Source organism: Microcaecilia unicolor, chromosome 4, assembly GCF_901765095.1.
Source record: "Microcaecilia unicolor chromosome 4, aMicUni1.1, whole genome shotgun sequence".
Lineage (NCBI taxonomy): Eukaryota > Metazoa > Chordata > Amphibia > Gymnophiona > Siphonopidae > Microcaecilia > Microcaecilia unicolor.
The window spans coordinates 56605126-56619515 of NC_044034.1; the positions used below are offsets into that span (position 1 = coordinate 56605126).

A 14390-nucleotide genomic window follows, 5' to 3' on the forward strand; every position below is an offset into this window, starting at 1 on the left:
ATTAAACATCAACTGCCATTTGGATGCCCAGTCAGTCTCCCAGTCTCATAAGGTCCTCTTGTAATTTTTCACAATCTTCCTGCAATTTAACAGCTTTGAATAACTTTGTCTCGTCAGCTAATTTAATTACTTCACTAGTTACTCCCATCTCTAGATCATTTATAGATATGTTAAAAAGCAGCGGTCTCAGTACAGACCCCTGGGGAACCCCACTATCTACCCTTCTCCATTGAGAATACTGATCATTTAACCCTACTCTCTGTTTTCTATCTTTTAAACAGTTTTTAATCCACACTACTTCCTATCCCATGACTTTCCAATTTCCTCTGGAGTCTTTCATGAGGTACTTTGTCAAATGCCTTTTGAAAATCCAGATACATATCATCGACCGGCTCACCTTTATCCACTTGTTTGTTCACCACTTCAAAGAAATGTAATAGATTGGTAAAGGCAAGATTTCCCTTCACTAAATCCATGTTGGCTTTGTCTCATTAATCCATGCTTTTGAATATGCTCAGTAATTTTGTTCTTTACAATAGTCTCTACCGTTTTGCCTGGCACCAACATCAGACGAGGACTGGTCTTCCTCCTCTAAGACTGGAGCAGAGAGCACAGGGGGAGAAGAGGCAACAGATGAAATAGTGCTAGGTAAGGAGTTAACAACATCTTGAACCTCAGTAGAAAAATATTGGGGAAAGATGTCCAGACCTCTAACCAAATGCTAATGCATTCATCACAGAATGGATCAATAGACCTAACAATATTTGCAGCCCAAATATATCTAGTTGTCTAAAATACTTTTTTTTGACCTGGCATCTTTCTCCAGCTTCTTTAAGCCTTCAGCTTAACTTCAGGTCTGGGATTGTAAATATAAAGGGTTTTTCCCCTCTACTTTTATATATGCACCCCTCCATCCAAATATAGCTAGACCGTTCACTGTAGTGCTAGCTGGTCAGAGGCCATGTACCATGGTAACTTCCAGAAAACTAGCAACATTAGCAATAGCAGTACAAGCGGTATAGTAAGTTCAATACATGAATGATTGCATTAGATGTCACCCTTGAACATTGACTGTGACGCTCTCCCTTGGGAGCTATGAACACTATTTCACCTTCATCCTCAGACCTAATGAATCCAGGAAGCTAAAGTTCCAACTCAATGGCAGTCCTTCCAAATGGCAGTGCAAAACACTGAAACTGGACCAGTCTTCACATTTATTTTCCTCTTGCATCAAGTAGATCTAGCAATAAAGAACCGTTCCAATAACAACTAATTTTAGTTTTATCACTTTTATTAGAAAAGAAAATGCATATTCCAGGAAATCATAAAGCAATACCTCCATGCTATTCATATAAGTAAATTGGTGTTAATTCTGTTATGCTTCCATTTCAAACCATGTACAATAAACTAACAATATTTCTCAGTTTTATGATTCTTTTCCATTTTTGCTTTACTTATGGCTACATGCATTATGCCTTTTTACTATAATACAGTAAACAAAACTGCAATGCCTATATATTTACCTTTGTAAATGTGTGTGGTCTCTATGGGGCTCATTTTCGAAAGCGAAAAATGTCCAAAAAGTGTCAAAGAACCACTTGGACAGATTTCTTCTCTAAACGTCCAAATTGGAATTTTCGAAACCTGTTTTGCATCAATCTATGCATTTTGTCTGCAGTGCATCACAAGGGGCCATTGGGGGCATTTCAAAGGCAGGCTTAGGGCGTGCCTAACATGTATACGTTTTACAGCCATAATGAAACAAAATGAAAACTATCTAGGGTGAAAACTTCCAACATTTTGGTCTAGACCTGTTTTCAAAACAAATAAGGCACAAAAAGGTGCCCTAAATGACCAGTTGACAACTGGAGGAAATCAGAGGTGACCCCCCCCCCCTTGCTGCCCCAGTGATCAGACCCCTTCCACCCCCTAATAAAATGTTAATAAAAATAGTACTCACCAGCCTCAGATGTTATAGCCAAGTCCATTAGGCCAGCATGCAGGTCCCTAGAATAGTGTAGTCAGGGCTGGCTGAAGGCAAGATGCCACCTCAGGTGGCGCCAACATGCTGCTGCCGCCCCCACCCCCCGGCGTTTTACCTCATCATGGTGACGTTCCAAACCTGGCAGCAGCAATTCCCATACGCTGCCCTGCCGCCGCCGGAACCCACCTCTTCCTTTTACTGTGGTGTATGGGAATCACTGCTGCTGCCGGATTTGAAACATCACCTTGACGAGGTAAAATGCCACTAAGCTGCTCCCCGAGATACCGCTCCCAAAAAATGCCACTTGAGGCCCCTTCCTCAGGTGCCCTAACGGTTGGGCTGCCCTTGACTGTAGTGGTGGATGCAGTTGCAGTGCACTGTTGAAAGGTGGACACAGGCTCATACCTCCCCCTATATGTTATATTTGTGGTGGAAACTGTGAGCCCTCCAAAACTCACCAGAAACCCACTATATCCACATATAGGTGCTCTTATGGGTGAAGATGGCTGTTGCAGTGGTGTACAGTTGCGGGCTCAGCAGACAAGGGAGCAATGGTGAGATGTGTACCTGGGGACATTTATATGAAGTCCACAGCAGTGCTCCCTAGGGTGCACCATTGCTCTCCTGGGATGTCTGGGGAACCACTCTGCTATAATGCTGGCCCGTCCTATATCCCAATGGCTTGATTTTTTACATTTTTCACTTGTGCATTGTTTTTTTCAAAAATGGTCTGAAAAGATAAACGCACAGAGCACAAAACCTTGTTAGAAATGGTATTTTCGGGAAAAGAAAAGACATTTTGCTTTTTTGAAAATGGTTACATTTTGGATTTGGGACGTTTAGCACAAAATGTCCAAAGTCTGACTTAGACATCGTATCAAAAATGCCCCTCCATGTGTATATCTATCTATCTATCTCTGTTTATCTATAAATAGATGTATATACAGAAAGAGAGAGAGTGAGAGCATGAGCATGTACCATTTGGAGGAAACACAACTGAAGTAATACCACTTGAGTTTCTAAATAAAGGAGTTGATATTCAAAGCGATTTAACCAGCCAGGTTAAATCGCTTGTGCAGAGCTATCGCTGATATTCAGCAGTATTTAACCAGTTAGTGGCACTGAATATCAGCATTAACCGCTAAAGCCATAGCTGGCAATCTGGTGGATGGTCCAGGGGCGGAGTCAGCACTTACAATAAGTGCTGATATTGAACACTTAGGGCCTCTTTTATCAAGCCGCACTAGTGGCTCCTGGTACGGTAACGCCAACAAAGCCCGTTCACTTTGAATGGGCTGTCGGCATTACCTAAATTAACCAGACAAATCATACCACATAAAACAGTCCTTATCTTTGTCCAGTTTCACTTAGGCAGTTAAGTGTTGAATATCGCCGACTGCACACGCCAGTGGCTGCCAAAAATCTGCCATCAGCTGAATATTTACCCCAAATTTGCTACTCAGATGCCCAATTTAAAAAACAAATGTAGCAGTATATACATACAGCTAGAAATATCAAATGCTCACCCTGCACAACAGAATCCTATGTTTAGAATACAATATTCCTACATAGAACAGTTAATAACTTAGGCTAATTGGTTGTGCATGACCAGAGATAACAACATGAAATCATTTTAAAGCACCACACTTTCAAAAATGACTAGACTGCCATGGGTCTCTATGCTTACTAAACTGAATTATCTGACAGCAAAATTCTGTTAAGGCTCTGGGCATTGGTGAAACTTCCTCCCACTCAGACCTTTTGCTGTGGTACACCTGTACTTCATCTGTGATCTCATCTGGAGCATAATCACCTCCTAATATATAAATTTTGTCTTCTATTCCAACTGCTCCTGCATTAAAGCCAGCACATTCAAATGAACCTTCCCCCTTCCAAACACAAGTTTCTGGGCAAAAGCTATAAACTTTATAGGTAGAAAGGTCACATATATACAATGTATGATTGACTGACACAGTTTTGATTAAGGTAGCATGAAAAAATTGCCCAAATTCTGCCAGGAGCTCAGACCACTGATCCGTCTCGGCATTGTAATTAAAGAAGCAATCAAGGGATGGATTAAATGCATCGGCAATTTCTACTTCAGATCCAAGGACATAAATTGTATTTCGGCACGTGCTTGCTTCAGGATAGTATATCCCTCTTGGCAACGGACTCACAGACATCCACTGTTTGGAAAGTGGATAGTAAGACTCCACATCTAAAAGACTTCTGATTTCTTGAGGACCTTTTGTCTTTCCACCTATGACAAACAATTTATTAAAGGCTATGACTGATGTGTGCATTGTCCGAGGTTTTTTCATAGCTGGCACTAAATGGGAATCGTTGTTAACTAGAGAATAGCACCAGGTCTCATCAGTGGCATCATGATATGACTCAGCAATATGAAGTCGTACAGCTCTACAGCAGTTTCCTTTACAACCCCCTGTTATGAATAGTTTTTCTCCATAGCTAGATAAACTTGACCCAGGCAAATCCATAATATGTATTTCTGGCAGCTCTACCCATTTATCAGTTTTAATATTATAGCAAAATGTATGTTGAGTTCCTCCATCTTCAGTTTTGTGAGCAAAGATGTATTTTTCAGTTGTTGAAAGGCGAGCATCTGGAAAAAGTCCACAGAAGTTTTCAATGTTTTTTATTGCATCACTGATTAACATGGAGCAGTTGGTGCTTTTAAGCAACTGATTTTCTGTCTGGAGAAAATCCTCCAGTGTAGTTACAGGTAATTGATGTAATCTTACTTTTTTGAGCAAATGAGGCAGATGCTTTTGTCTTGTTTCCAAGTTAGCTTTTGTCCAGGAAAGGACGGCTTTCAAGACTAATTCTTCTTCAGAAACATTTAGTTCATCTGCATCTACACATTTTTCTAATATCCCAACATTCAGGTCTAAGAAATCACTTGACTGGAGTAGAAAGGAAAAGTGTTGCAGGGCAAACTCCAGGGCATGATCAAATAAACAAGAAGAGCCGTAACTTTCTGATACAGATAACAACTGTAAACAATTGGTAAGGTCAATACTTTTTATTAGGAAATCATTGCACGCTCTGGAAAGAAGTGGAACTTGAAGAAATGATGACAACTGGAATAGCATTTCCACACTGTCATCCGTTATTTCAGTTTTTCCTGTATAGGCATAATCAAGAAAGGTTCTCACTGCCTTGGGAGATAAATTACTAATGGTAACATTTCCGTCATCTCTTTCTTTCATGTTTACTTCAAACATGGCTCTGGAAGTCAAAAATATAATGATTAAAAGAAACACAATAAAGTGAGCTGTAGCATCTGTCTGAAACTCCCCTCCCCCTACCTTCCCCCAAAAAGCAATAAAATTTGTCAACATTGTACATCCATTTTAAAATTAGGGCAACTTTAGGGTTAACGATTCGATGATATGTAGATGAAAAAACATTCAATATTATTACTGAAAACTATCCAAAAACTATCCATATGCAACCTTGCAGAGTGATTTCCCTATTGCATTTCATAAACCTCTTGTAAAGGCAACCTTTCAGCACATATAGCAGTTTGAAGACCTGCTGCTTGGTTTATTAAGCATTACATTTTAATCACATAGGCTTGCTGTGTATACCCACTGAAATGAATTAAAAAACTGTGAAAATAATTATTTTGTAGCTTTATCACAGGGTTTTTTTTAGATTCAAAAATATATTCAACTGAGTAATATTAATGAATTGCATGCTTATAGCCCACCAAGACATAAAGGGAGAGACAGGTTTCTAAACTGGAGGAGTAGTTAGTGCAGTGGGCAAAAAAGCAGGAAAACTAGGGTTCAAATTGCATTGACATGCCTTGTGATCTTGGGCAAGTCACTTAACCCTCCTGTGAGTCTACAGGATGCAGCCACTTCCCCTTAAGGACACCTTCTTCACAGAGTTAGACCTACCTTAAAACTCATAGTCCTGCCCATGGAGGAAGTGACACAGGTTAGGCGGAGCCAGGAGGGCATGGTAGAGGAAGTATTAAAGCTCAGTGCACTGCTAGTAACCAAGGCCAAGAGGGAAGCAGCAAAGGGTTACTTTGTATGCTTCCACCTGGTGTCTGTGAACTGCAACTGTGACAGCCAGGTAGGCCAAGTTTAACTTGAGACCCTGAAGAACTGTATTATTGACCCAGTCATGTTTTTACATCATTTTATTACCCAGCTCCTTTATTCCCTGGCACTTAGTACATAAGTCTCTGAAGAACCCAGTCTCTCACCTTCTTGTGTGGAAGGCCACGATTCTCCCTGGCCTTCCAAGAGGGAGATGTATATTCCTTCCTACTGCTGTTGCTGCCTGCACACAGAGGGCATAAGTTTTGTTTCTCTTTACTGCTGCTTGTACATAAAGTGCATAACTTTTGTTTTCCAGTAAATAGCAAGTGTTGTTGTGTACTTCTGGTAAATCACATGACAAGGAGAAACTCATGAGGAAGTGAAACTATATTACCCATATATGGCAGATAAAATTGATATAACCTTGATGATGAGTGAGGCTGAGGACCCTCCAAAGGAGATGTTCCTCCACAAATATGTGTTTAGGGAAGAAGGAACTAGGTGTTTCATACAATTTGTTTGCTGTTGCTGCATTAAGGGATAAGGGAATGTCCAATGAGCACAAAGTGTGCATGTGAACTAGAGCAGAAGAGGTTGATAAGAATAAAGGAAATAACATTTTTTGTATAATGAAGAAAATAGGAAATTCCTTTTTAGGTACAAAAGTAAGAATAAGAAATGAATCTTATAACAGTATATAAGTGCAGAATGAGAAAGCCAATCTGAGCAGCCTTGTAGCTCAGCCTGAACGTCTTCCTGGCTGTGTGACAAAACTGAACAAGAGGGAATAATCACTTTTGTACTGACTTAGAGAAACACCAATAAAGATTTTACTTGGTTGCCGCTTATCAGAGTCTGACTGTCTCTCTTATACCAGCCAAGGAGTTTATCTCTAAGGCTGAAACGTCTTCCCCTCCCAAGGGGCAAAGGACAGGAATACACAGTCTACCTAACCAGAAGTTCTTTCTCGCAGACAAGTGACAAAGAAGGCCCTGGATTGTCTTTCAGCAATGGTATATCATTCATGGGAGGAGAAGGATCAGCCAGTGGGAGTTCAGTACTGACCCTCAGGTCAATGCACTGAGGCGGGGAGAACTAACCGCTATAATGCTTAATTAGAAGAGGACTTGGAGCAAGCAACTAGATGTATAAGGAGACTAACAGAAGAAAAGAACTCCCTCTACATTCAATTGACTGAAGCTCAGAGCCAGATTAGGAAACAAGCTCAAGAAATGAAGGAATATGAGGACAGCCTGAGAACCCTTATGTAACATCATGAGAAATTCAGCAGATTAAATCTGCCTGAATTTTCACTACCGTTCGCTAAAGGTCAGTTCAGTGTCAGTGCTCACTTCTGGCTGTAGTAGGGAGAAGGCAGCCAGCCAATAGGAGAGAGGTGCCTGTACATAAGTATTGCCATACTGGGACAGACCGAAGGTCCATCAAGCCCAGCATCCTGTTTCCAACTGTGCCAATCCAGGTCACAAGTACCTGGCAAGATCCCAAAACAGTACAATACATTTTATGCTGCTTATTATAGAAATAAGCAGTGGATTTTCCCCAAGTCCATTTTAATAACGGTCTATGGACTTTTCCTTTACAAAGCCATCCAAACCTTTTTTAAACTCCGCTAGGCTAACAGCTTTTACTACATTCTCTGGTAACGAATTCCAGAGTTTAATTACAAGTTGAGTGAAGAAATATTTTCTCCAATTTGTTTTAAATTTACTACTTTGTAGCTTCATCGCGTGTCCCCTAGTCCTAGTATTTTTTGAGAAAGTAAACAAGCGATTCATATCTGCTACGTCATGCAAGGTTCCACGTTAGGAGTTACGGACCAAGAAAGGGATCTGGGTGTCGTCGATAATACACTGAAACCTTCTGCTCAGTGTGCTGCTGCGGCTAGGAAAGCGAATAGAATGTTGGGTATTATTAGGAAAGGTATGGAAAACAGGTGTGAGGATGTTATAATGCCGTTGTATCGCTCCATGGTGCGACCACACCTTGAATATTGTGTTCAATTCTGGTCGCCGCATCTCAAGAAAGATATAGTAGAATTGGAAAAGGTGCAGCGAAGGGCGACTAAAATGATAGCGGGGATGGGACGACTTCCCTATGAAGAAAGATTAAGGAGGTTAGGGCTATTCAGCTTGGAGAAAAGACGGCTGAGGGGAGACATGATAGAGGTATATAAAATAATGAGTGGAGTGGAACAGGTGGATGTGAAGCGTCTGTTCACGCTTTCCAAAAATACTAGGACTAGGGGGTGTGCGATGAAACTACAGTGTAGTAAATTTAAAACAAATCGGAGAAACTTTTTCTTCACCCAACGTATAATTAAACTCTGGAATTCGTTGCCGGAGAAAGTGGTGAAGGCGGTTAGCTTAGCAGAGTTTTAAAAGGGGTTGGACGGTTTCCTAAAGGACAAGTCCATAAACCGCTAATAAATGGACTTGGGAAAAATCCACAATTCCGGGAATAACATGTATAGAATGTTTGTACGTTGGGAAGCTTGCCAGGTGCCCTTGGCCTGGATTGGCCGCTGTCGTGGACAGGATGCTGGGCTCGATGGACCCTTGGTCTTTTCCCAGTATGGCATTACTTATGTACCCGTACCATTCCACTCATTATTTTATAGACTTCTATCTTCTCCGAGGACAAGCAGGCTGCTTGTTCTCACTGATGGGTGACGTCCACGGCAGCCCCTCCAATCGGAAACTTCACTAGCAAAGTCCTTTGCTAGCCCTCGCGCGCCCGCGCGCACCGCGCATGCGCGGCCGTCTTCCCGCCCGAAACCGGCTCGAGCCGGCCAGTCTTCTTTTGTCCGCACTCGGTACGGTCGTGTTTTCGCCGTGTCGAGCCCCGGAAAGTCGACCTCGCGCGTCCAATTTGTTTGAACGTGTTTTTTTCCTTCGGGAAAGCTTTGTCCTAGTCGGGAAGTGCTCCGGAAACCCCCCGCCGGGTTTCGTGTAAATCCTCCCCGTACTTCCAGCTTTTTGCCCCGGTAAGTTTTCTTTCGTCGTCGGGGTAGGCCTTTTTTCGGCCTCGGTCGAGATTTTTTCTCCCTCTAAATTTGGTGCTTCAAATTCCGCCATTTCGGCTTTTGATTTCGCCGGCGTGATTTTTCCGCCCATGACATCGAAGCCTTCCAGCGGCTTCAAGAAGTGCACCCAGTGCGCCCGGGTTATCTCGCTCACTGATCGACACTCGTCGTGTCTTCAGTGTCTGGGGGCCGAGCACCGCCCTCAGAACTGCAGTCTGTGTTCCCTGCTTCAAAGGCGGACTCAGGTAGCGAGACTAGCCCAGTGGAACGTGTTGTTCTCGGGCTCTTCGTCGGCATCGGCACCGGGATCTTCGAGTGCATCGACGTCGTCAGCGTCCAGACCATCTTCCTCGGCCGCCCCTGCATCGAGTGCATCGAGGCATCGGGCCTCTGCATCGGCGCCGAGACATCGGATAGCTGCATCGACGTCGGTGGTACCAGGACCTCGTCTGCTGATGTCGTCGGACGGTGGTGCATCGGGGTGGAGTGCAGGTGAGGGCTGTCCATTCCCCTGCTGGTGGCGGTGAGCCCTCGGGTGGGTCTCCGCCTACCCTGAGGGCTCCTGCGGTACAGCCCCCCCGAGATCGACCTTCTTCAGTCTCGGCCCCGAGGAAGCGACGGGTGGATTCGACGTCCTCCTCGTCGGTGCCGGGGAGCTCCGGTGACATGCTTCGGAAGAAATCGAAGAAGCATCGACACCGGTCTCCTCCCCGTGTCGGCACCGAGAGCTCTGGGTCGCCGAGGGATTCGGCACCCAGCAGGCATCGGCACCGAGAGGACCGCTCACCCTCTGTTCAGGAGGTGTCGATGCGCTCCGCTCTGGACAGCCCGGAACAGCCTCCACGCCCGGAACAGGTACTGACGTCGACGCCTGCATCGACCTCTCAGCCTTTCTCTGCAGCCGCTCTAAACGAGAGCCTCCGGGCCGTTCTCCCAGAGATTCTGGGAGAGCTGTTGCGCCCTACCCCTCCGGTACCGGCGGTGCTTGCGCCACCGGTACCGTCGAGCGTGGCGCCGGCTGGCCCATCGCCCAGGTTGAGGTCCCCGACGTCGGTACCGCGTGCGGTGCCGACCGCGGCCACCTCCCAGGAAGGCTCCCCGACTACGTCGGCGGAGGGAGCTTCGCCGATGCGGGCGAGGGAGTCTACCTCTCGACGCCCCCATCGTGGACGGGGTTCCACGGAGTCGAGCAGGGCGAGGTTGCAGACACAGGTCCGTGAACTTGTGTCTGACACCGAGGGTGAGGCCTCGTGGGAGGAAGAGGAAGATCCCAGATATTTCTCTGACGAGGAGTCTGGGGGTCTTCCGTCTGATCCCACTCCCTCTCCTGAGAGACAGCTTTCTCCTCCCGAGAGTCTGTCTTTTGCCTCCTTTGTCCGGGAGATGTCTACGGCCATCCCCTTCCCGGTGGTTGTGGAGGACGAGCCCAGGGCTGAAATGTTTGAGCTCCTGGACTATCCTTCTCCACCTAAGGAAGCGTCCACTGTTCCCTTGCACCATGTCCTGAAGAAGACATTGCTTGCGAACTGGACCAAACCATTAACTAACCCCCACATTCCCAAGAAGATCGAGTCCCAGTACCGGATCCATGGGGACCCAGAGCTGATGCGCACTCAGTTGCCTCATGACTCTGGAGTTGTGGATTTGGCCCTAAAGAAGGCTAAGAGTTCTAGGGAACATGCTTCGGCGCCCCCGGGCAAGGACGCTAGAACCTTAGACTCCTTTGGGAGGAAGGCCTACCATTCCTCTATGCTCGTGTCCAAGATCCAGTCTTACCAGCTCTACACGAGCATACACATGCGGAATAATGTGCGGCAGTTGGCGGGCTTGGTTGATGCTCTTCCCCCTGAGCAAGCCAAGCCTTTTCAGGAGGTGGTCAGGCAGCTGAAGGCGTGCAGAAAATTCCTGGCCAGAGGAGTTTATGACACTTTTGATGTTGCGTCCAGGGCCGCTGCTCAAGGTGTGGTGATGCGCAGGCTCTCATGGCTGCGTGCCGCCGACCTGGAGAATAGAGTCCAGCAGCGGATTACGGACTTGCCTTGCCGTGCGGATAACATTTTTGGCGAAAAAGTCGAGCAGGTGGTAGAGTCTCTCCACCAGCGGGACACCGCATTCGACAAGTTCGCCCGCCGGCAGCCTTCAGCTTCTACCTCTACAGGTAGACGATTTTTCGGGGGAAGGAAGACTGTTCCCTATACTTCTGGCAAGCGTAGGTACAATCCTCCTTCCCGACAGCCTGCGGCCCAGGCTAAGCCCCAGCGCGCTCGCTCTCGTCAGCAGCGTGCGAATCAGCAAGGCCCCGCGGCTCCCCAGCAAAAGCAAGGGGCGAGCTTTTGACTGGCTCCAGCAGAGCATAGCCGACATCCAAGTGTCAGTGCCGGGCGACCTGCCTGTCGGAGGGAGGTTGAAAGCTTTTCACCAAAGGTGGCCTCTTATAACCTCCGATCAGTGGGTTCTCCAAATAGTCCGGCAAGGATACACCCTCAATTTGGCCTCTCAACCTCCAAATTGTCCACCGGGAGCTCAGTCCTACAGCTTCCAGCACAAGCAGGTACTTGCAGAGGAACTCTCCGCCCTTCTCAGCGCCAATGCGGTCGAGCCCGTGCCATCCGGGCAAGAAGGGCTGGGGTTCTATTCCAGGTACTTCCTTGTGGAAAAGAAAACAGGGGGGATGCGTCCCATCCTAGACCTAAGGGCCCTGAACAAATATCTCGTAAAAGAAAAGTTCAGGATGCTTTCCCTGGGCACCCTTCTCCCCATGATTCAACAAAACGATTGGCTATGCTCTCTGGACTTGAAGGATGCCTACACACACATCCCGATACTGCCAGCTCACAGACAGTATCTGCGATTTCAGCTGGGCGCACGCCACTTCCAGTACTGTGTGCTACCCTTTGGGCTCGCCTCTGCGCCCAGGGTGTTCACAAAGTGCCTAGCTGTGGTAGCAGCGGCGCTTCGCAGGCTGGGGGTGCACGTGTTCCCATATCTCGACGATTGGCTGGTGAAGAACACATCCGAGGCAGGAGCCCTGCAGTCCATGCAGATGACTATTCGCCTCCTGGAGCTACTGGGGTTTGTGATAAATTACCCAAAGTCCCATCTTCTCCCAGTGCAGAAACTCGAATTCATCGGAGCCCTGCTGGATTCTCGGACGGCTCGCGCCTATCTCCCAGAGGCGAGGGCCAACAACTTGTTGTCCCTCGTCTCGCGGGTGCGAGCGTCCCAGCAGATCACAGCTCGGCAGATGTTGAGATTGCTGGGCCACATGGCTTCCACAGTTCATGTGACTCCCATGGCCCGCCTTCACATGAGATCTGCTCAATGGACCCTAGCCTCCCAGTGGTATCAGGCCGCCGGGGGTCTAGAGGACGTGATCCACCTGTCCACGAGTTTTCTCGAATCCCTGTATTGGTGGACGATTTGCTCCAATTTGACTCTGGGACGTCCCTTCCAAATTCCTCAGCCTCAAAAAGTGCTGACCACGGATGCGTCTCTCCTGGGATGGGGAGCTCATGTCGATGGGCTTCACACCCAAGGAAGGTGGTCCCTCCAAGAAAGCGATCTACAGATCAATCTTCTGGAGTTGCGAGCGATCTGGAACGCTCTGAAGGCTTTCAGAGATCGGCTGTCCCACCAAATTATCCAAATTCAGACAGACAATCAGGTTGCCATGTACTATGTCAACAAGCAGGGGGGCACCGGATCTCGCCCCCTGTGTCAGGAAGCCGTCAGCATGTGGCTCTGGGCTCGCCGTCAAGGCATGGTGCTCCAAGCCACATATCTGGCAGGCGTAAACAACAGTCTGGCCGACAGGTTGAGCAGGATTATGCAACCTCACGAGTGGTCGCTCAATTCCCGTGTGGTGCGACAGATCTTCCAGGCGTGGGGCACCCCCCTGGTGGATCTCTTCGCATCTCAAGTGAACCACAAGGTCCCTCAGTTCTGTTCCAGGCTTCAGGCCCACGGCAGACTGGCGTCGGATGCCTTCCTCCTGGATTGGGGGGAAGGTCTGCTGTATGCTTATCCTCCCATTCCTCTGGTGGGGAAGACTTTGTTGAAACTCAAGCAAGACCGAGGCACCATGATTCTGATTGCTCCCTTTTGGCCGCGTCAGATCTGGTTCCCTCTTCTTCTGGAGTTATCCTCCGAAGAACCGTGGAGATTGGAGTGTTTTCCGACCCTCATCACGCAGGACGAAGGGGCTCTGCTGCATCCCAACCTCCAGTCCCTGGCTCTCACGGCCTGGATGTTGAGGGCGTAGACTTTGCCTCTTTGGGTCTGCCAGAGGGTGTCTCCCGCATCTTGCTTGCTTCCAGGAAAGACTCCACTAAGAGAAGTTACTTCTTTCATTGGAGGAGGTTTGCCGTCTGGTGTGACAGCAAGGCCCTAGATCCTCGCTCTTGTCCTACACAGACCCTGCTTGAATACCTTCTCCACTTGTCTGAGTCTGGTCTGAAGACCAACTCCGTAAGGGTTCACCTTAGTGCAATCAGTGCATACCATTACCGAGTGGAAGGTAAGCCGATCTCAGGACAGCCTTTAGTTGTTCGCTTCATGAGAGGTTTGCTTTTGTCAAAGCCCCCTGTCAAGCCTCCTACAGTGTCATGGGATCTCAATGTCGTTCTCACCCAGCTGATGAAACCTCCTTTCGAGCCACTGAATTCCTGCCATCCGAAGTACTTGACCTGGAAGGTCATTTTCTTGGTGGCAGTTACCTCGGCTCGTAGAGTCAGTGAGCTTCAGGCCCTGGTAGCCCAGGCCCCTTACACCAAATTTCATCACAACAGAGTAGTCCTCCGCACTCACCCTAAGTTTCTGCCAAAGGTTGTGTCGGAGTTCCATCTGAACCAGTCAATTGTCTTGCCAACATTCTTTCCCCGTCCTCATTCCTGCCCTGCTGAACGTCAGCTGCACACATTGGACTGCAAGAGAGCATTGGCCTTCTATCTGGAGCGGACACAGCCCCACAGACAGTCCGCCCAATTGTTTGTTTCTTTTGATCCCAACAAGAGGGGAGTGGCTGTAGGGAAACGCACCATATCCAATTGGCTAGCAGATTGCATTTCCTTCACTTACGCCCAGGCTGGGCTGGCTCTTGAGGGTCATGTCACGGCTCATAATGTTAGAGCCATGGCAGCGTCGGTAGCCCACTTGAAGTCAGCCACCATGGAGGAAATTTGCAAAGCTGCGACGTGGTCATCTGTCCACACATTCACATCTCATTACTGCCTGCAGCAGGATACCCGACGTGACAGTCGGTTCGGGCAGTCAGTTCTTCAGAACCTGT

General features: G+C 47.3%; 1 protein-coding gene across 3 annotated transcripts in view; it reads right to left on the reverse strand.

The window, feature by feature from the left end:
- Positions 1-3307: 3307 nt before the first annotated feature.
- Positions 3308-14390, reverse strand: part of KBTBD3 (kelch repeat and BTB domain containing 3) — a 37071-nt gene continuing 25988 nt past the window's right edge. For all 3 annotated transcript variants that reach the window (XM_030199368.1, XM_030199369.1, XM_030199371.1), the window contains one exon: positions 3308-5233. In XM_030199368.1, coding sequence (XP_030055228.1) covers positions 3634-5233 — 1600 coding nt within the window. In that variant the 3' untranslated portion in view covers positions 3308-3633. The remainder of the gene's footprint in view (positions 5234-14390) is intronic.